General features: G+C 38.4%; 3 protein-coding genes across 4 annotated transcripts in view; 2 read left to right on the top strand and 1 right to left on the bottom strand.

The window, feature by feature from the left end:
• Positions 1–22,817, bottom strand: part of Cbp53E (Calbindin 53E) — a 200,568-nt gene that overhangs the window by 17,796 nt on the left and 159,955 nt on the right. For both annotated transcript variants that reach the window (XM_089735834.1, XM_089735835.1), the window contains exons 4-8: positions 9,176–9,265; positions 8,119–8,205; positions 7,069–7,125; positions 5,445–5,528; positions 2,376–2,431 (exon numbers count right to left, since the gene is read on the bottom strand). In XM_089735834.1, the coding sequence (XP_089591960.1) occupies positions 2,376–2,431; positions 5,445–5,528; positions 7,069–7,125; positions 8,119–8,205; positions 9,176–9,265 (374 nt within the window). The remainder of the gene's footprint in view (positions 1–2,375; positions 2,432–5,444; positions 5,529–7,068; positions 7,126–8,118; positions 8,206–9,175; positions 9,266–22,817) is intronic.
• LOC149500609 (uncharacterized) lies at positions 14,754–15,897 on the top strand. The gene is made up of 2 exons (XM_089735734.1): positions 14,754–14,758; positions 15,191–15,897. Exons 1-2 carry the CDS (start codon positions 14,754–14,756, stop codon positions 15,417–15,419), a joined length of 234 nt encoding a protein of 77 aa, XP_089591860.1. The 3' UTR covers positions 15,420–15,897.
• Positions 19,118–22,214, top strand: LOC149500608 (uncharacterized). The gene is made up of 3 exons (XM_089735741.1): positions 19,118–19,223; positions 20,203–20,336; positions 21,770–22,214. Exons 2-3 carry the CDS (start codon positions 20,203–20,205, stop codon positions 21,996–21,998), a joined length of 363 nt encoding a protein of 120 aa, XP_089591867.1. The 5' UTR covers positions 19,118–19,223; the 3' UTR covers positions 21,999–22,214.

Here is a 22,817-nt window from a genome sequence, read left to right as displayed (position 1 = left end):
ACACGAGTAGTAGATGGCGGTGTCATCGGCGAAGAGCGCCAGATGGGTCTCCGGAGACCGGGGTATATCATTGATATACAAACTAAATAGTAACGGGGAGAGGGCGGAGCCTTGCGGGACTCCGGCTGTGACGTGACGGGGCCGGGAACGCGTTCCCTCGACTCGATATCGGAACGAACGGTTCGACAAGTAGTCTCGTATGATGAGCACGAGTCTGTCTGGCACTCCCATGTTATACAGTTTGTATATCAAACCGCTGTGCCAGACTTTGTCGAACGCCTTCGCTATATCGAAGAAGAGGGCTCCTGTCGGGATGGGTTTCCGCCTATTATTCCGCTTATTAGCCCTAGTAAGATGTGCTCCGTGAGGCAGTGCACTTGATGGACGCACGAGTGTCTGGCGCGGAATCCAAACTGCTCGTCTATAAGAATTTTGTTCGCGGATACGAAGTCCCAGAGGCGTTTACGAAGGAGCCGTTCGTATAGTTTGCCTATCGCCGGGAGGAGACTGATGGGGCGGTAACTCGCGGTTTCGTTCTTCGGTTTGCCCGGCTTGTGTATGCCGATAACGTCCGCTTCTTTCCACGCCGCGGGAAAGATGCAGTTCGTCATAGCAGCATTTAAGATGGTGGCCAACATCGTTATTAGTTGGGCTGGTAACAGTTTTAGCGCGCGGTTGCGGATGCCGTCGGAGCCGGGAGCTTTCCGTGGTTGTAGGCTATCGATCGCCTCCTTAACCTCGGAAGTGGTAATGGGGGGGTAACGCGTCCGAGGGCGGCAGGGAAGCTGTGCGCTCGACCTCCCTGTCGACGAACTCGGTGTGTTCGGGGTCCGCGTGTTGAGTGCTGGTGGTGCACTGCTCTTGCAGTGCATCGGCCAGCAACTCTGCCTTGTCATCGTCATCGTAAGCCGGTGATTGGCCTGAGGGGCGTACGAGAGGCGGCATAGTGGCTATAGTTTCGGACTTGAGGGTCCTAGCTAGTTGCCAGTATGCTTGGTGAGTGGGCGCGAGCTCTTCTAAATAACTATCCCAGTTTTCGTTTCGGGCGTCGCTTAAGCGGGATTTGACCTCCCGCTGTAAGCGACCCATCCGAGTCCGGTTTGAATCCGTGGGATATCGATCGTAGGCCCGGATTGCCGCGTTTCTAACTCTTACGAGGTCCCTAAGATCGGGGGAAAGTCTGATGCGGTGGTTTAAGCCCCATGAGCTCACCTACACACGTGAAGCTGATACCTATACTGATACCTATACTGATAGCCTCTCAAGACTATCAGTATAGGTAGGAAAAAAAAAGCAGCTACATTTGTTTCACATTGCCGGCTAAGGGGTTCAAAAAACATGAAGTATTTATACCTGGCCAGGTAAAAGAATATTGTTATTCGTTTATTTTGAGACAGTGATATGAAATTTTGGAGGAGATGACAAAGGGACGATTCTCCATCGAGCGACTGATATTGCTCAGTAGACCGACGGTCCGAATTTTTTGTTCCGAACTTGTATATATTCAAATATTGTTTATTCTACAATAACTAATGCTACAACACAATCAAAGTTATTTTTACGGTTTAATCTCGCCTGTTTTAATTCTCGTTACATCATTTTTGATATTTCGAATATTTTACAGTTTCCGAGGTCTCTGCGTGACAGTAAAAAACGCGGGATTAAACCGTCAAAATAGCTATAATTATTATATCTGTGCCACGCGAATACCGAAAAAAAAAAATACATTAATACGTCAAGCAAAAACTTTGGACCCCTTTTTACGAAAATTACGCGGACGCAGAAGTATGAAAATTCCATCACTAATAGAGAATGTTAATATTTATTTTAATTATGCAAAAAAAATACATTAAATCAATAAAAAGAAAACATTACACACACTACCATGTATTTGATACACACACGCATTCATACTATTTGTTTATTGTCAAACTCTTCATAGTGCTTGTAATCTGTGGTCAAATTTAAAATAGATTAAAATATATTGTTTGTCTTTATTAATATTTGTGTAAAGTGTACATAGTCTTTGTGAAATAATTGATTATAGAAGTTTAATAGTCTTTGACAATAGAATCATAATAGTGTACAAACTTATAATTTCAATTAATTATAGTCGAATTTCGACTACCGGGGGACCACTAGTATTAAAGTAATATATTTTTATAATCGTTACATTTTCGAGAAACATTTTCTTGCACCCTATTAATTTCCACACTAATCATGTGAAGCGGTTTGATGTTTATCTATTCCTGGTATACTTATTATAACATCTATCCGAATACTTGATTCGCAATACGCAATACGGCTTCCTGTTTTGGTATTGAATATATTAAACATATACCTATTATACTTATACCTATTATACTTATACTTACTTTGCCATTTCAGATAGCTGTAGTCTGCCGTCTTTGTTTGAGTCGAATACCTGTAACTGTTTGAATGATGAAAATAAATATAGTATTGTTATGATGTAAGCTTTTATTTATTTATTTATATTTATTTATTTATTTATGTACACACAGAAAACAAGACACAGTACAGAGTAATAGGAAAATTATGTACAAAGGCACTGCTTATTTCTTTGAGAAATCTCTTCCAGCAGACCTGCGAGAGGATAATGAGAATAATAATAAAAAGTGATAAGTGTGTGTAGAACAAATAACACATAACTAAAATAACAAACACAAAATGACAATTATAGCACATACACATAGCAAATATTATAAGTAACACAGTAACACTCGTGTATGCGAAGAGTAGAGAACCATGATCATTCGGTTGATGAGAGATAAAATTGTTTGACCTTGTATTTAAAAACAGAAACAGACTTGCAAACTCGGATGTCAGCCGGCAACGAATTCCACAGTCTGACCGCGTGCACAGTAAAGGAGTGAGAATAGAAATTGGTTTTGTGGGAAGGGAATAACAAAACAGAACGTTGGTTGGACCTGCAGGGAGCATCAGGAGAACGAATGAAAGAGAATCGCTCACGTAAATATAAGGGAGAAGTGGGCTTATGTAGGATATTGAATAGGAGACATAATATTCGAGTATTCCTACGAAGGCGTATAGGGAGCCATTTAAGTTCTTTGCGAAAATGAGAAACATGATCGAATTTTCTGAGATTGTATATAAAACGGATACATAGATTTTGCAACCTCTCAAGCTTGTTTGAGAGCTCCTCAGTGGCATCCAAGTAGCAGGCATCGGCGTAATCAATTATGGGTAGAATGAGAGCTTGGACGAGAGATATTTTTGTATGCTGAGGTAAGAAGCCCTGCAGACATCTCAACGAGTGCAAGGCAAAGTGCACCTTCCTACTAATCTCAGCAACGTGAGAACTCCACGAAAGATGTCGATCTACAATAACACCCAGGTTTTTAACTGAATCGGTTAGAGTTATTTGAGTCCCATCCAAATAAATTGGGGGGAGTATAGGATCGCTGAGTCTACTGCGCAATTGTTTACCCCCTATAATGATAGCCTGTGATTTACCCGGATTAATGTGCAGACCGTAGGCTTTTGCCCATTCACTGATAGACTTTAGATCACTGTTCATCGCAGCAATAGCCGATTCAACTTCAGGCTCCGAGAAGTGGCGATATAGCTGGAGATCGTCTGCGTAGAGGTGGAATTTAGAAGATATAAGCCTAGTGACAGATTTTATAAACACAGAAAACAGAAGAGGAGAAAGAACACCACCTTGGGGAACGCCCGCACTGACGTTCTGCCAATCCGAGAAAGTCTCGTCAAGACGGACACACTGCGAGCGCCCCCGAAGGTAACTATCAAACCAGTTAATAGCAGACGAGGAGATATTGTTTGATTTGAGTATTTCGAGCAGAACATCGAAGTCAACAGAGTTAAAAGCGCTGCTGAAATCTAACAACACTAATAAAGTTAGTTGTTTGTTTTCCATGGCCCAGCGAATGTCATCGGTCACTTTTAGAAGAGCTGTAACCGTGCTGTGGCCCTTGCGAAAACCAGATTGGAAGGAGCTAAGAAGATTGTGGGAGAGGAGAAAAGACGACAGCTGACGGTGGACAATGTGCTCAAGGACTTTGGAAAGAAAAGGAAGTATAGATATAGGCCGGAACTGAGATGGCAAAATAGGATTGGGGCTTTTTGGGATAGGAACAACGTAGGCTTGTTTCCAAGAATCAGGAAAGTTGCTAGAGGTAAAGGAAAAATTTAAAATATGGGTAAGTATAGGTGCTACCGTTGGAAGAATTAGGGCAATCATTTTAGAGCATACGTTATCAATTCCAACAGCCGTGGATGAGATGGAGAAAAAGGAATTACGGACATCAGCAACCGAGACTGGACTTAAGTCAAAAATAGGGATCCGGGGTACGGATTTTAGGTTGACGATGTACTGTTTCTCAAATTCGCGGATGGAATGGAGTTAGTTGAGTTGTATATATATATATATGACAGGTTAAAAAAAAGATGGGAAAGGGAGAAGGGACGGGAATGGGATCGGAATTTATTATGAAATAGCTATACAATGAAAAAAAATTTTTTTTCTAACAGTGCATTTAGAGCATTCTGCCTATTTCTGCCGCAAGAATACTTTCCAGTTTGAAGAGTCCGATGGCTATTATACTAATTGATATTAGAATTTTACGCTACGAATTTTTTAGAATCCTAAGCGTGGGCAGCGGGCTCCGCGACAACAATCTCTTTTAAGTATTAAATTAAGTCAATATTACTACAATCGAGTACCTATTCCATGATTTATTATATACCAAGTAAAAGTTAATAGATCACTAGCACTATAAAAAAGGATATTAGGCATTATCGCTGAAAGCTATTTTTAACCGACTTCAAAAAAGGAGGAGGTTCTCAATTCGACTGTATGATTTTTTTTTATGTTTGAGGTAACCTCATAACTTTTGACTGGGTGAATCGATTTTGATGATTCTTTTTCTATTAGAAAGTTGACGCTTCCCGTGCGTTCCCATTTCTATTTAGTCCAGTTCTGATAATGGTATTCACGAGAAAATCATATAACTCTTAAATTTTCATTAAGTACGTGCGCGACAAATACATGAATAACTCAATATCACGCCAACCGATTTCGATGATTATTGTTTTTAGTGTATATTAATTGGTATTGGAATATCTTTTTTTTTCTATTTGAAGTCGGTTTTTGTTAAAGCATGTCTATTTACAATTATTTTCCACCAAGCAGCAACCGAAAATAAGAATGTACGTTGAGTTCTTTGCCTTTGGACCTTTTTTTTTATTGCAACAAAATTACCATTATTATTCGATAAATCAGATACTTGCATCTGAACCTGTATGAATAAAAGATGCATACACATGTTCTAAAATATAAGTACGTACATTAAAAAGCTACAAAACAACTGGTATAACTTTACGATTTTCGCTATCTACAGTTCCTACCAATTGCTACTGTACACGTTATTAAAAGATTATACCATTGTATCGGTGTACTCAATCAGCTTATCTTCAGAGACGTCGTTGATTTTCTTCGCTTCTTTTAATAAGTCACGTAGGAAATTCTGAAAGATTAAAAAAAAAAACCTTAACGACCCGTGATATGTCGTCATTTTGATTGTAAATTTGTCGGCGCGCCTTTGATTTAGATGTCGGAGGGGAATTAAAAAAAAAACGTGTCGGTCATTGCGACCATTGCACGCCACTGTACCCTGTAATTAGTGGTTAGTAGTCAGATATCAGTATTATCTATTAGGTACTTGAACCATTGTATCATGGTTCACTTGCGGACTAAATAATAATAATAATAATGGTTGGTTCGAAGTAAGTATCAGTCGAATGGAATATCTATACTATAATAATAATAATAATATTATAAAGAGGAAAGATTTGTTTGTTTGTTTGTATTGAATAGGCTCCGAAACTTCTGAGACGATTTGAAAAATTCTTTCACGGTTTCGAAGCTACACTATTCCCGAGTGACATAGGTTATAATCTTTTTTGAAAAAAGTTAGGAATCCTTACTAAAACTCCAATAATGTAATCCAAGGTGTAAAAAAATTTCCGAAAATATTCTTTACATCGTGTGCCCTGCCAAAACTATTGATGATCGAATAAAATAATGTACTACGACTTTGTAGAACACATTATTATTTACAAAAAGCGTCTCGACAGCATATGTCTAACTATTATAGTTATGCCACAATAAGTTTTCTTTTATTTTAAAGAAAAAAATAACGTCAGTATTGTTGAAATTTTTGTTAAAGACCCGAGCGGAGCCGGAGCGGGCCGCTAGTTTTAAATATTATAATAATATATTCAACTGATAATTATTTTTAATAAATGTATATTTTTTTATTTGATTGGTTTTGATAATTTTAAGTATGTTTCAATAATACTATGTATACATATGGACTTGTTGTTGTTGTCTGAAACAAAATAAATCATTCATTCATCATTCATTCATTAGTCAGATATCAGTATTAAAATATGGTGTTGTCAATGTGTAACTTATTTCTCCGTTTTAAAGTAGTAGTAGTAGTAGTAGTAGTAGTAGTAGTAGTAGTAGTAGTATTATTATTATTTTATAGTAATAATATTAAAATATGGCGTAATCAATGAGCGACAACCGTTGTTTCCACTATTTGTAATTCACGAAATAAGAATCATGTATTTGGATGGAATATTTCCAATTTTCTAGTCGATTCGATATTGCTACTGGCCTTTTATTCTATTTGATTAATCTAAATTGTGATGGTCGTCTCGAGTTCAAGAAAGTAAAATTACACCTAAAAACGTGTCGAGGCTTTTTATGTAAATAAAAAATTCAACCTTATGTATCTAGTGTAGTGAGTGCATTTTTTTTACTCTTGCTTCGGAGTCTATGAACACTAGATAATGAATGTAATTTTGACATCAAGTGTAGAGAAAGGCTTCATTATTAATTTGCAGCAGAAATAAGCAGGATTGCAGAAAATGGCGTCATTACACAGATTATATCTACATAATAAGTCTTTTTTGTGATTGAAACGACAAGGATAGCTGATCCCACTATGTTGAGAACCTATTGAAATCTGAAAGAGAGAGAGCGATGTTTCAAACTACCTTGAGTTCATCGGCCTCGATATAGCCGCTACCGTCGGTGTCATATTCCCGCCAAATCTAGAAAAAAATTCAGATTGAATTTATTAAAAGTTAAATGTTATGTAGGTATTTATGTTACATTCATTCATTATCATAATATCATTATTACCAGCCGAAAGACGCAATTAGAAGATCATACTACAGATTTTTTAAATTAATAATAATATAACAAAAAAATAACATTCGTTTGAGTGAAATGATTTAACAGGACAGGTCATTTTCAATTGATTATTTTCGTGGAAAGTTATTGCCTTGTTTAGTGTTAGTGAATACTATTGTATATGTACTTTCTCAAGGTACTGTTTTCCGGGATACTATTTTTACTGGCGGTAGGACCTATTGTGAGTCCGCACGGGTAGGTATCATCACCACCCTGCCTATTTCTGCCGTGAAGCAGTAATGCGTTTCGGTTTGAAGGGTGCTGCAGCATACTGAGGCCTTAGAACTCATCTCTCAAGGTGACACCAGGTGGGCTGTGAGCTCGTCCACCCATCTAAGCAATAAAAAAAAAGGGAATCTTAATTTGGGGCCATATGACCGTACGTGATTTGTTCTCACTTATTAATTTATTAAAAGTAGTTTCATTTGAATTCAAATGAAATTGATAAGCAAGTTCCGTTTTCACGTCACAGCGTAGGTATAAATTACCGAAAATAATAATCGATAAAATCTTAATTGAAAGGTAATGCACTTAAATCTTATTATTATCGTATTTATATTAGAAACTGTGTCATTTGTAACAATAATTTATTTATCTTTGAATAACAACGACAATCCATGCTTTATCGTATTGCGGTCTTGTCTATTTTTGCCGAAATCAATCACGTGCTCCTCAAAAGCAGTATGGCAATTGTTCCATACCTGAAACTTGGACTTCATTTGGCGATGGGATCTAATACACAATTGTATAGTACCTATAGTAGAGACAGAGGCTGTTGGTTGTATCTACTCGTGCAGGCTCAAAATACACATTACCGATAGGAGAAATATGAATAAAGAAAAAATTGTTACCTTCATGAATTCGACACTGGATTCGAGTGGATTATCAAACCTAAATAGCAGTAGAAAGTTCTCCTCCATCGGTAGCAACTGCGCCAACTGAAACAAATTAATAAAAATTCGTTTGCAAGGTTTTTTAATTTTATCACGCTTTTCATTAGATTCGCGTGTATTTATTTTTGTACGTGGTAACGAAATTAATGAACTGTAATTATCATTAACCACATCTTCTCACGACATAACCAAACCAAATCTAAGCTAGGCAGGAGGGAGTCTGGAGATCAGTAACACATGCTTTTGATTCAAAGCTGAAGTCGGTACTAAGTTCAAAAGTTTTGAACTTAGTACCGACTTCAGCTCTTTCAAAGGTTAACAAAATAAATTTTATTAATTAATTTATATACCTTTAAGAGAGAAATAATTTATACATTATAGTTAATATTTACTAGTATAACACTATACATACCTTTAAGAGAGAAATTAATAAATATTATTTTTAATATTATCATCGATTTTTGTCGAAAGTTTTCTCACGCATCATAGACCGATGACAATGCAATAATTTTATAATATAATAATCGACAGGGTAGAAGAAAAAGACGAAATTAATTGTTAGTTTGATTTGCTAATAAGCGTGTTTTTTTAAACTAAATACGTGATTTATCTTGGTTTCAAAATGCTTACATTAGAAAACCAACTTGCTTGCTTTAAATTGGTAGGGCATACCTCTGTAGGTCTCTACCTTGCACGGTCGACTTACTTTTGCCACGAAGTACTCATGAGTTCAGGTTTGAACAGCCCTACAGTAGCTATAAAATCAAAATGGGCCAACGACTTCTCATCTCAAAGTGGCATGTGAGGTTACGCGTGGCCTAACTGCTCAGTGTAGTAAAAAAGAAACTAAGAAACAATTTAGGCATGTTTTAAACTAGCCATATTTGCAAAGTGTTCGCTTTGAAAGGGACTGTATAAAGCTGTAATATCAAAACGTTTGGTGGAGTATCTACGTAATCAGAGTAAAACAGAATCGATGTATGGAGAAAAAGAACTTGGCAACAAAAAGACATACTTCTCGGATATCAATTTTTCCGTCTTGATTGTCATCGTAGGCCTCCATGAAGCATGCCTTTAGCTCCACCAGCATTTCATCAGAAACCGCCTGCAACCAAAATAAAAGCATATTTTAACATCTTCTGTTCGTGGATTTGAATAGGTGAAACTAACTAAATTTTTTTATTGCCTAGATGTGTGGACGAGCTCACAGCCCACCTGGTGTTAAGTGGTTACTGGAACCCTTAGACATCTACAACGTAAATGCGCCACACACCTTGAGATATAAGTTCTAAGTTATCAGTATAGTTACAACGGCTGCCCCACCCTTCAAACCGAAACGCATTACTGCTTCACGGCAGAAATAGGCAGGGTGGTGGTACCTACCCGCGCGGACTCACAAGAGGTCCTACCACCAGTAATTACGCAAATTAGAATTTTGCGGGTTTGGTTTTTATTACACGATGTTATTCCTTCACCGTGGAAGTCAATCGTGAACAATAATTGTTCAGTACGTATTTCATTAGAAAAATTGGTACCCGCTTGCGGGATTCGAACACCGGTGCATCGCTATATACGAATGCACCGGACGTCTTATCCTTTAGGCCACGACGACTTTAATCCATACGGTCAAGTACATATTTTATTGTAAGCCACAGAATCTGCAAAATCGACCACATAATAAACAATACGTGATGTGTCTAAAAGCTATATCTCCTACGTATCTCTTCTTCACAACCGTATCATTCTTCATGGAGTGGTCGTAATTCCTTTAGTGTTGGAGGGGGCAGACTTGACGCGTTTCATGATGTCCCGCCGTCTCTCTGCTCGAGGCCATTCTACTGCACTCATTTAGGGGACCTCCCACTGTAGTTTTAATTTGGTTGATCCACAGCATTGATGACTTCCCGCGCTTTCTTGTATCATCCACCTTTCCGTGGAGGCGTTTTAGGTATGTAAAATATTGTAAAAGTGTTTTTTTGGGCATAAGGTCGAACCCCATGCATGCAGGCACCCCCAAGTGGAACTTGACAGTCCACAGATGCTGGAACCGCGGGCCTAAGGATGTTTTAGGGCTAGAGATCCGACATCAACGATCGCCTCGTCATTATTGATGTCGTCGGTCTCCGAGATACGACGACCCGACAGGTAAACCAGGCTGTGCTGTAAGTGTTCCGGGATACCTCGCTGGGTCAGAACCAGCCTGTCGGGTCGGAACGTTTTATACGCCGATCGGCTGCTCTTCCATAGTAACGCGATTTCGATCTGATGATAGATTCTGCGAAGCACTACTATGGATAGTCTTAAGCATTGGTTTCTATAAGGTTATCATTTGTTTTTTATAAATTAATTTTGTTATTTTCGTTTATAACTATATACATATGTATATGAAGGGTAGAGGTTTTTTTTTCGTACATATGATAATCTTGAGAGGCTATTTCAGCTTCTCTTTGACGTGTGGGTGAGCTTACGGGGCTCAAATCGGAGTGTTGGTAACACTGACCCTAGCAAGAGCAGTGCTTCAGATAATCTACCACCGGATCGGAAACGCGACCCACTGAGAAGATCCGTCGAGAAACTCAGTGGGCTGTGTCTATGAGTTAATTTACTCGTTGAGCCCTTCGTCGCAGGCGACGGGTTCGGCGAGGAGGGTGATCGGTGCTTGAGGTACCTAAAAACACCGTTAATGGATCGGGAGGATCCGTAATGACGTGTTTAGGGCGACGTCGACTGCTTACCATTCCGTTCACGGGATCGGGTATCTAATTACCTATTAAAGGTCTTGACCGCACTTTCTGTGTATGAACAAGAAAAGTGACCTTTTTGGGCGGCGCAAGTGGTGTAATTTATGTTGTAAAAATAGCGCCAAAACTTATCATAATACAATTTTCAAGTCCACTCCATTTCCTTTACTTTGCTATACTCTCACAGCTGGAGTCCCGCAAGGCTCTGTCCTCTCACCCCTCCTATTTAGCTTATTCGTTAACGATATTCCCCAGTCGCCGCCGACCCATTTAGCTTTATTCGCCGACGACACGACTGTTTACTATTCCAGTAGAAACAAGTCCCTAATCGCGAAGAAGCTTCAGAGCGCAGCCCTAGCCCTAGGACAGTGGTTCCGAAAATGGCGCATAGACATCAACCCAGCGAAAAGTACTGTGGTGCTATTTCAGAGGGGAAGCTCCACACGGATTTCCTCCCGTATTAGGAGGAGGAATCTCACACCCCCGATTACTCTCTTTAGTCAATCCATACCCTGGGCCAGGAAGGTCAAGTACCTGGGCGTTACCCTGGATGCATCGATGACATTCCGCCCGCATATAAAATCAGTCCGTGACCGTGCCGCGTTTATTCTCGGTAGACTCTACCCCATGATCTGTAAGCGGAGTAAAATGTCCCTTCGGAACAAGGTGACACTTTACAAAACTTGCATAAGGCCCGTCATGACTTACGCGAGTGTGGTGTTCGCTCACGCGGCCCGCACACACATAGACACCCTTCAATCTCTACAATCCCGCTTTTGCAGGTTAGCCGTCGGAGCTCCGTGGTTCGTGAGGAACGTTGACCTACACGACGACCTGGGCCTCGAATCTATACAGAAATACATGAAGTCAGCGTCGGAACGGTACTTCGATAAGGCTATGCGTCATGATAATCGCCTTATCGTAGCCGCCGCTGACTACTCCCCGAATCCTGATCATGCAGGAGCCAGTCACCGTCGACGCCCTAGACACGTCCTTACGGATCCATCAGATCCAATAACCTTTGCACTAGACGCCTTCAGCTCTAGGAGCAGGCTTAGGGACCTCGGTAACCGTACTCGTCGAACTCGACAAAGAGTTCGCCGTGCAACCTAACCCATGAATCAGCTCGCTGAGTTTCTCGCCGGATCTTCTCAGCGGGTCGCGATTCCGATCCGGTAGTAGATTCATTCGCGAAGCAGCTACTCTTGAGTTGTTAGGTCTCCTTCGGAGGCGCTCGGGTAGCTGTTAGCAAATCCCACCCCTCCTGGCTGAGCCTTTGCTCGCCCACCTGTCCTGGTGAAACTGGAAAGGCCTCCGGGCAACCAGTAATCCTTCAATCATAAAAAAAAAAAAAAAACTTTGCTATAATAATATCAACTCTTGCTACGCTGGCGCTATTTTGTGGGATTTTTTAATTGTGATTTGTTGCTATAAAGCCGGACATTTTCATCTAGTCCCCAATATAAAATAGTTCTTTTTGCCACTACCTTGATTATTTACAAATTAATCCGTTATATTTGACTAGTTTTTTTCATTGACCACCTGGAGCAAGCGGAAGTATATCGGCTTATCGAAAAATGCAACACACCTTTCCATAGGCGACAGCTGTCCAAATTAATACTTAATCCTCATTCTTATCGTTACTTAGATAAAATTCTCAATAAGTTGTTAATCTTTATTTTGAATCTCTTGTTTTCGAAGATAGTATTCGCAAATTAAAGAAAAGACATACTTTTTTGAATTAGCTATCTGATAAATATTATTTTTAATGCTTTATGAAGACACATTTCCGGTGAATGTTTTGCTAATTTAATGTTGTTTTTTTTTCAACAGATTGGAGCTTTCTGTCCGTCTGATTGTTTGTTATTGGATGCTCTTGTCCATTTAGTCAATCCCAAAGACCAGCGCTGAATCGGGGATATTGACCATAAATATACCCAACACAAAACGACTTCCACATAGAAAAAACATTATGGATGTGTCCGTATAGATAGAACACGATCACATGACCACTTCTGGACATAGAATGCCCCAAGCTTACCACATTGACCTGTGCTGTGTGTACCTAGTGGAATTCCGCGACCATCAACAGTTGTTCGGTCCACCTTGAAGTAAGCGTACCCATGCTACATTATTTATGAGGTACGGATTACTGGTGGCCTGGAGTCTATTCCAGTTCCACTAGGAGAGGTGGGAGAGCATGAACTCAGCCCGGTAGGACGTCTTTCAGTTCGCGCCCTGCCTATTTCAACCTCATAAACCTTCGAGTTATGTCGGTAACTCTTTGGGTGACTGCGGTTTCCAGGTCAGGGCCATGTTTTTTTATTGCATAGATAGGGTGGGCGAGCTCGGAATCCACCTGGTGTTAAGCGAAGTATTTCGGCCGTAAAGCAGTAATGCGTTTCGGTTTGAAGGGTGGGGCAGCCGTTGTAACTATACTGGGACCTTAGAACTCATATCTCAAAGTGGGTGGCAGTATTTACGCTGTAGATGTATATGGGCTCCGGCAACTAGTTAACACCAGATGGGCTGTAAGCTCGTCTACCCATCTAAGCAATGGTGAGGTCAAGGTATACATAGACACGGCTTAATTTTTCTAAGTGTCGGGTAGCAATTCAATTTATTTATTATCTTTAAACTTTAAGAAGTAACAATTAATCAGCGAATTAAAACTAAATATTTCTCTTAAGAGATATAGACTTAACAAAAAGTTGCGTGTATATTAATGTAATGTGCTTGTGGAAGTTTAGTGTGTTTGTGTGAATATGTGAGTATGAGCAATTATATTATACTAGAGGTCCCGCAGTAGTCGAAATTCGACTATAATTAATTGGAATTGTAAGTTTGTACACTATTATGATTGTATTTTATACTTCTATAATCACAAATTTCGTCAAGACTACACTATAAAAATATTAACAAAGACAAACCATATTCTATTTTGACAACAGACGTCAAGAACAAAAGTTTGAAAATAAATAGTATGCATGCGTGTGTGCGTCAAATACATGGTATGTAGTGTGTGTAATGTTGTCTTTATTGATTTAATGTATCTTTTATGCATTATTTTAAAAAAATATTAGCATTGTGCACTTCTTCTCTATATTCTTTAAAAGTGTGGAAAATTTCATACTCCTCCGTCCGCGCGATTTTCGTAAAAAGGGATACAAAGTTTTTGCTTCACGTATTAATTATTTTAGATTATTATGTTTTTTAACGATACTTTGCAGTTTTTTTTTTCGGTGCCCTTAGTGAGGAGTTTTTTAACGTTGTCGATCTCGCAAAAGTTAACTTAAATTTGTATGAAAAAAAAAAAAACTTTTTTTTTTTTTGTTATGGTTGAAAGGTTACTGTTGGCCCGAAGGCCTTTCCATTTCCAGTTTCATCAGGACAGATGGGCGAGCAAAGGGTCAGCCAGGAGGGGAGGTATGCAGTTGGAACAGTTTCCCTCCGTTTGCTACAAGGGACGCTGTTCCAAATTCATACAAATTTAACTTTTGCCCCGACAATTTGAATCATAGATAAATACACGTAAATTAGTTATAGATAAGCAACTCAAGCACTAAACAAAAATGTTTACGGGCTTCGGCCACTAGATGTCTTCGCTTCGATTAGTTTCTCATTGCTCCTGTAGATGGCAGTAACAGTATTTATTACCTATCCTTTAACTTACTTTTAATGAAGGATTTTGTAAATTTTCAGAAACTACATATTGATAAAGTTTTGTCAATTTGTCTATAGCAAATGAGGACTTGTATGATTTATGATTTTTTTTATTTTCTGTGTTTAGTTATACAATAATTAAATGCCTTAATTTTAACAACATATATGTTTAGGGGCACCCGCTACAAGATGTCGTTAGTTTTCATATAGAAAAAGTATTTGTCTTAAAGTATTGCAGGGCCCTGATCCGAATGTTGTCGCTCGGAACTTCTACACGTTTCACGGCCTTGGTGTTGTGGATACTGGAGCCCATAGTCATCAGCAACGTAAATGCCGCAACCTTGAGACAAGATCTCTAAGTTTCAGTTTTACAGTACAACGGTTGCACCGCTCTTCAAACCGAAACGCATTAGTGCTTCACGGCAGAATAGATAAAGTGATAATACCTACCCTTGCGGGCTCACAAGAATCCCTAAAACCAGCAAAAGTATTTTATCATTGACCGGATTAAGGCTATTTCAAATATCATCAGCTTTGCGATAGTCGAAGAAAACAGATTGTGTGTTGATACAAAGATTGGTCAAAAAATAACGTGCTCTTTAATTTCCTTCCTGTCAATATTTCAGGTTTCGTTTCAATAGACCAGCGTCGCCTAGTTCGCAGTCTCACTTCCACAGGAGCGCTATGCCCACCGGCGTTCACATATCTGCCATCACGGCCCGGGAAGTGGGACAAACCCAGAACCCGACTATCCGGGTCGCTAATGGCGGCATCGGCTTCAACACCGTCAATCTTGAGGCCCGAAACGCGCGCGGCCGAGGATTCTCCTACAACGTACAAATCTGGGGACGATAAATACGTATTTACTTTACAACTCCTCGTTGAAGCATCCTCCAGGCTGCGTGACGTGCGTCAATGAAACTACCAGTCGCATTTCTCGTTCGAAAATATAATATTTTTCTTTTATTGTCATTTTACACTTACAATAGAAAGAAGTTAACAGAAAAAAGAGTATATATGTTACGGTAAAAGTAGATATTGCGGCAAATGTACATATTTTCCGGTAAATGTGCACATTTGCCTCCTCGTTTGGGTAATGTGCATTCAACTAACATTTACAATTTCAAAAAAGGGAAATGTACATTTGAATTCACAATGACCATGTCGATTTGGTATATGTGAATATGGCATACAAAATATGAAATCGCTAATGCGAGAAATGCGCCTCACTACACCTTAACCTAACCTAGCCTGCTACATATTATATAATTAGCAAAGAAAAGTATGTTTTGTTTGTCATTTACATTTTTTAATAAAAAATAATTTTCGTTAAGCCTTTTGTATTATGTTTATATAAATAAATGTTTTTTTTACTGCAACAACATTATTAATTTATTTGTATTCCAACTTTTCTTAAAACATGGAGGAAAGAGTGTACATTTACTTAAACGTGAAGGCAAGAGTACACATTTGCCGGGAAATGTACATATACATTATATTCAGTTCACATATACCTAACTTTTTGGCAAATGTGCACGTTTACCGGTAAAAGTGTACATTTCCCAAGAGTGTACATTTACCGTAATATATATTTTTGGAACGAAGTTCCTTACGGCAGGCTTGGAGGGGATAGGGATTTTGCTGCGCGACCGAACTGAAAAAAATGTGATAGTAAAACCGTAAGAAAAAATCCGTGGAAAAAAGTGCGTGGAATAAAACCGTTAAATGAGACGTGCGCAGGCGCGACAGTCGCATACACAAACGAGTAGTGTATAATACCTTTCTCTTTCTCCCTCTTTCTTTTCGTTCTCTCATCCATTCTCTTTCTATTTTACGTAATTTATTATTTCCTAAAATACTGAATTTCCTAAATACTTTCCTATACTTAAATAAAAACTAATCAGCAAAATTAAGGAGAAAAATCAAGAAAACCTACATAAAATCGAGCACGATTTTTTTTTGCAAATTGTGTCGATTCTACATTAGCCGATGGAACTTCGTTCCTACCTGGTGTCCCACGACACTAACTTAACACGACACGACTTAAAAAAATGAAAGATCATTTTTTTATTTTATTTTTTGTTTTAATGAACTGCTTAGCTAGATACAATACGACGCTGTAATAATACGTAATTAAGGAACGCGGCAAGTCAATCCCATTCTGCAATCGTTTTTTGTTTTAAAGCTTTCACGTCGATAAAAACGGTGACAAAGTCATCGAATTGATACTATGCTTAAAATTTAGTAGCATATTATACCTTATTTCATATTCAGTTTTAATTTGGGTTGATAATTGCTTATAATAAAGTACGAGTAATTCTTGACGAGTCTTTTTGTTTACTTTTTTGTGCCTAGGACCCAATTTCCTACTTGGTCCCTTGATAGTTGGTAGGGTATGTGGGGGCCACGTATTCAATGGGTACTCCTAATCCAAACGTCCAATCCCCGCCCGAGACATAGCCCGAGGTAGAGGACGGAAGGGGGAGGGGTAAAGGAGGAGGGAGGGGTACTGATATATCTGTTTTTCATTACAGTAAATGATGCTTGCACTCTTAGCAAATCCTACCTCTCCTGGCTAAGTCTTTGGTGAAACTAGAAAGGCCTCTGGGGCCACCAATAATCGCTCATTCATGAAAAAAAAACGATCTTTGCGGACCTGGCTTTATATTTCCGAAAACCATAAGCAAACCAATGTGATTGTTTCCACCTCCGCGAGTCACAATTTTATTATAAGCGGCCCGCTCCGGCTCCGCTCGGGTCTTTAACAAAAATTTCAACGATATTTGACGTTGTTTTATTTTTTTAAATAAAAGAAGACTTATTACGGCATAACTATAATAGTTAGACATATGCTGTCGCGACACTTTTTGTAAATAATAATGTGTTCTACAAAGTCGTAGTACATTATTTTATTCTATCATCAATAGTTTTAGCAGGGCATGGGTTACATTATTGGAGTTTTAGTAAGGATCCCTATTTTTTTTTCAAAAAAGATTATAGCCTATGTCACTCGGAAATAGTGTAGCTTCCAAACAGTGAAATAATTTTTCAAATCGGTTCAGTAGTTTCGGAGCCTATTCAATACAAACAAACAAATCTTTCCGCTTTATAATATTAGTATAGACGAATTTCCAGCTCTTAAAATGGAAGCAAAAGACGACTCATTGTGGTATAAATAGACAGAGGTGTGGGTTCCTAATACCCGAACATGTGGAATCATACGAGTAAGTGACCGTGTGGGTTTCTTATACCCGAACGTGAGACTTGTTAGTTCGTTTGTCTATTATAAAGCACTGGTGGTAGGACCTCTTGTGAGTCCACACGGGTAGGTACCACCACCCTGCCTATTTCCGCCGTGAAGCAGTAATGCGTTTCGGTTCGAAGGGTGGGGTAGCCGTTGTAACTATACTGAGACCTTAGAACTTATATCTCGAGGTGGGTGGCGCATTTACGTTGTAGATATTAGAATGCTGCTGGTTTTTTGGTTACGATTTCGATAACGGTTTCTTTCGGGATTTCTGTTGAGCAAAATCTTCTATTATGGGCATAGTATATGCCTTGTAAATATCTTCTGATTACTGATTTGGAAAAAAGTGTAATGTGCCCGACAAAAATGTTTTGAGAATAAACGTGTGAGAGAAATTGTCGGTCTTTCGGGGGCCCCTGAGAACGGGGGCCCTGGGCACGGGCCCCGTGTGCCCTTATGGTAAAGACGGTATTGTCTGTGTGTGCGGACCGCGTGTGCTAACACCACACTCGCGTAAGTCATGACGGGCCTTATGCAAGTTTTGTAAAGTGCACCTTGTTCCGAAGACCATTTTACTCCGCTTACAGATCATTAGTTGGCTAAATAGTGACGTTACGCCGACATAATCAATAATTAGTGAATGTTAGGTAGTAAGTAGGTAGGTAGTTATAATGATAAACTAAATGCTGTATCATAATTTATACAAAAAAAAACTATCGGTAAGCTAAGTCTGATTGATTACCTTTATAAGATTCGATCTATTTTGATTTCGTAAAAAAATTTTCAATTGCCTATTACGTACACCTATAACAACAATACTACCTACTTTATTACAGGAATTGTTTCCACAGATTATTTTTGCCGGGCACTGTTGAATACAGACTTAGAGGGAGTGTAGATAGCAGCTTCCCATGGCCCTCTCCTACATAGGCTTAGCGGCATAAGATCTAAAAAAAAAAAACATGCACCACCTATGAGACTATCAGTCAGGGTCAGGGTGCGTCAGTCAATAGGAGCTGATTTATATTTGTCTTTGGTATTGAAATGTAGTTTTGCAAGTAATAAATCCTTCATAGTTCACGTAACGGCTTAATATGGTTTATATTAATTTACTAGGTTTAGCAGTTGGTTATTTGAATCTTCCGAATGAACAAAACAAATACAATACGAAATTAAGCCATAATAGTGACCAGATGATGACCGAGCTTTGCTCGTTTTTTTTACAAATGATAATACGTGAGAATTTCGCTGTTCTGAAAAAAAAAAGTGTTCCATATCGTAATCCAAGTATGATCGCTATGTGATTCGATTATAGACAAAAACAATATCTTATCAGTAACACGAGTATAAAATAACGTCTCAGAATTGAGCAAAGTGTCACTCACACCTGAGAATCGAATCAAAGCTTCAAGGTAAGAAACATTATTAGTGACTAAAACTATTATCTACAAGCGGCCCGCTCCGGCTCCGCTCGGGTCTTTAACAAAAATTTCAACGATATTTGACGTTGTTTTATTTTTTAAAATAAAAGAACACTTATTGCAGCATAGCTATAATAGTTAGACATATGCTCTCGCGACACTTTTTGTAAATAATAATGTGTTCTACAAAGTCGCAGTACATTATTTTATTCTATCGTCAATAGTTTTCGTAAGGCACGTGATGTAAAGAATATTTTAGGTAGTTTTTTTACACCTTGGGTTATATTAATTGAGTTTTAGTAAGAATCCGTAATTTTTTCAAAAAATATTATAGCCGATGTCACTCGGGAATAGTGTAGCTTCCAAACAGTGAAAGAATTTTTCAAATCGGTTCATTAGTTTCGGAGCCTATTCAATACAAACAAACAAACAAATCTTTCCTCTTTATAATATTATTATAAATTATAGATGAGCTTAATCATACGCCATCGTGAATTATTTATTCAACACGTCAGAATTTCTAATAAATAAAACATTAACAATAAAACATTATTCTAAAGCAGTTTTGTGTTGGCAACTTGTGAAACCGTAAATAAGTTCTAAATTGATATGCATTTTTTTTAAATACATTAATACACCGTCGACGTATAATTTGGGCTTTATGAAATCAAAATCAAATCATTTTTTTTTACTCAACGTAAATGAAAGTATATACTTGTTGAACGTCAAAAAGAACTAACACCAATTCACAAAAACTAGCCTCCGTCCTGAGAAGAACCGGCAAGAAACTCAGCTTGCATGTCTTTTTTTTTTAAATATTAGATTTTTTTTTAATTTTCATATTTACAAGAGGTATTATAACGTAACAATTATTGCAATATTGAAATGCACGGAGCGAGCAACTCATTCCCACAACTCATCAATCCAACATGTCACTATAAATAATTTAGTTCTGTTATTATTTCAACAGATGAAATCTACACTACTGCTCCTGTTGGTTGTCGTCGCCGCGGTGTCAGCCGTTGAAAAGGAAGATTTTGATTCCTTTAGGAGTTCTAGCTTGACCCTTGGTTTTATCGGAGTCCAAGATAGAATTTTACGAAGGTTTGTACTTGTAATTATGTTAAGTTTTTTTTCGGTTCTCGTTCGCGGTAGCTATAATTAAAAATACTTTTACGGTTTAACTTTGCGTATTTTATTAGCACTGTATTATTTATTAGCTCAAGGGAAGGTGAAGGTTCTTTTTCTTTTCTCCTCTTCTTATTTATATTTAAAATATGTACGCAACCTACTATTTGTATGGAATAAAATGCTTATTATTATTATTTTATTTATTAGCTGAAATTATATTGTCCAGTTAGCGCAATATTCAAGTGTCGACGAAGAACACGTCGTTCACGAAAATACGTACAGTATTCGAAATGTCAGAAATAATATATATACAAAAAAACTGAGCTTAAAACATAAAAGTACTTTTAATTTTAATTAGTCACATAAAAAACGAAAAGATCATCGTTAACTTCTTCAATTCGTTTACGCTCTCTCAGTTGTAAGTTGATCAGGTTGATATGTGAAAGTGTCGTGTAATAATTGGTCCTAAGACTTGACTTACATCATTGTTCTTTGGTCACCGCTGTCGAGCGCTGGTGACACCGGATTTGTTATGAGCTAACTAATTAATCCTTATTATTACATACTAGTGTTTGCAAAGGCGCCTCTAGCCCATGTAGCATCCTAGCGCTCTCTAGCTCGGGTCGGCCTAACTGCGCTGCGTCCACACGTCGCTCCTTAGTATGGAGGGTAGACGTAAGCAGAATCATCTCATATGGGAGAAAATTTGAAAAAGTGTCCAGCTATATGCTATAAATAACACCTCACACAAACGCGCTAGTGTAGACAAAGGGTATGAATGTAGCCATTGTAAATGAACTAAAGTTGAAAATTTCAACAACTTACGTGTACAAAAGAATGCAGTACCTAAATATAGCCTTGAAGAATTATTACAAGAAAACGTGCAGTTAGAGTGATTTTATATCGCAAACTGTGAATGGTACGATTGTTGATTCATTAACATTTCATTTTATGAAAAAGCATCTATCAAATCTACTCTAATAATATTTGGCGCTTCCTTTAAAATTTACCCTGATGCTCATGTGGCACCCTGATTTAATACATTTCGACGGACACTTTTCATATACACTGTTGATTCTCCTTACTTTTAACCTTCATACACCATATAAAGTCGCCTATGAGCGTACGAGACGGTGGTAGGACCTCTTGTGAGTCCGTACAGGTAGGTACCACCACCCCGCCTATTTCTGCCGTGAAGCAGTAATTAATGCGTTTCGGTTTCAAGGGTGGAGCACCCGTTCTAACTATACTGAGACCTTAGAACTTATATCTCAAGGTGGGTGGCGCGTTTACGTTGTAGATGTCTATGGGCTCCATTAACCACTTAACACTAGGTGGGCTGTGAGCTCGTCCACCCATCTAAGCAATAAAAATAGGACTAATAATAGTATTTCTAATTTTTTTAGTGAGAATTTCGTCCGTGCTTCTATGGTGTCATCGTGGGCTCACCCATTGACTTTGTTTGCGCCTACCGGTACTCGCATCAACGCCATACGCGCCAGAGAAGTTGGGGCATCACAGTCCGGTTCGATCAGGCTTACTCACGGCGGACTCGGTTCCACCTTTGCCGCTTTTGACATCACGAACGCAGCGGGCAGGGGATTGAACTACAGGGTGGAAATTTGGGGACGTTAAGAAGAGACAATGTAAAGAAAATAACAATAACATTTAGGTCTAAGTCCATGTGTACAGTTTAGCCATACGAAATCGAGGTTAATCTACAAACTTCGTACCGTTAAATCTATGTATATACTAATATTTTCTTTCGAGATATTATTATCAGATAGAGCATTTCAAATTTTTATGTATAATAAAATTATTCTTTAAGAAAATAAACTTTGTTTGTATTAATTATTATTTATTTTGTTAATGATAAATGACTAATAATAAATGACTTAACGGTTAGCGTGGTATGGACATGCGTAGAGAGAAGATGCATGTGATTAGGAGATGTATGGAAATGGTAGTGCAAGGTAGAGGGGGAAGAGGTCGACCGAAGAAGACATGGATGGAGTGTGTGAATGACAATATGAGAGAAAGAGGAGTAAGTGTTGAGATGACGGCTGATAGAAGAGAATGAAAAAGAAAAATTAACTGTGCCGATCCCACCTAATGGGATAAGGTGGAGAAAAAGAGGAAGAATGATAAATAACTAAGTAGTGCTCTAATGTACTAACACCCACAGAGATATGTACAAAATATATTAACTAAGACTGAGCGTGTGCAAAGTTCAAAACATGAGTTTATAGTCTGGACCCATGGACGACACTGATATTTGATCTGTCTATTTATCTGATATTTGTAAATTTTTTATGTGGGCAAGTCGTTATCGTCCAGAAAAACGAAGCAAGTAGACGCATTACTGCATTACCAGTTTTTAACTCGGTCACGAGCGGAGCTTCTGTGAGATTTTTAAGACTACTCTATTTTGAATTTGATTTATTCCTTGGTGCA

The sequence above is a fragment of the Bombyx mandarina genome, chromosome 20, assembly GCF_030267445.1.
Source record: "Bombyx mandarina strain Sakado chromosome 20, ASM3026744v2".
Lineage (NCBI taxonomy): Eukaryota > Metazoa > Arthropoda > Insecta > Lepidoptera > Bombycidae > Bombyx > Bombyx mandarina.
This window is presented reverse-complemented; position numbering and strand designations above follow the sequence as displayed.

Bases quoted from the DNA above. Each gene is read 5' to 3' on its own strand.
- LOC149500608 (XM_089735741.1), top strand. From the start codon at position 20,203: ATGAAATCTACACTACTGCTCCTGTTGGTTGTCGTCGCCGCGGTGTCA. The intron at 20,337-21,769 runs GTTTGTACTTGT...TAATTTTTTTAG, and splicing joins CAAGATAGAATTTTACGAAG to TGAGAATTTCGTCCGTGCTT.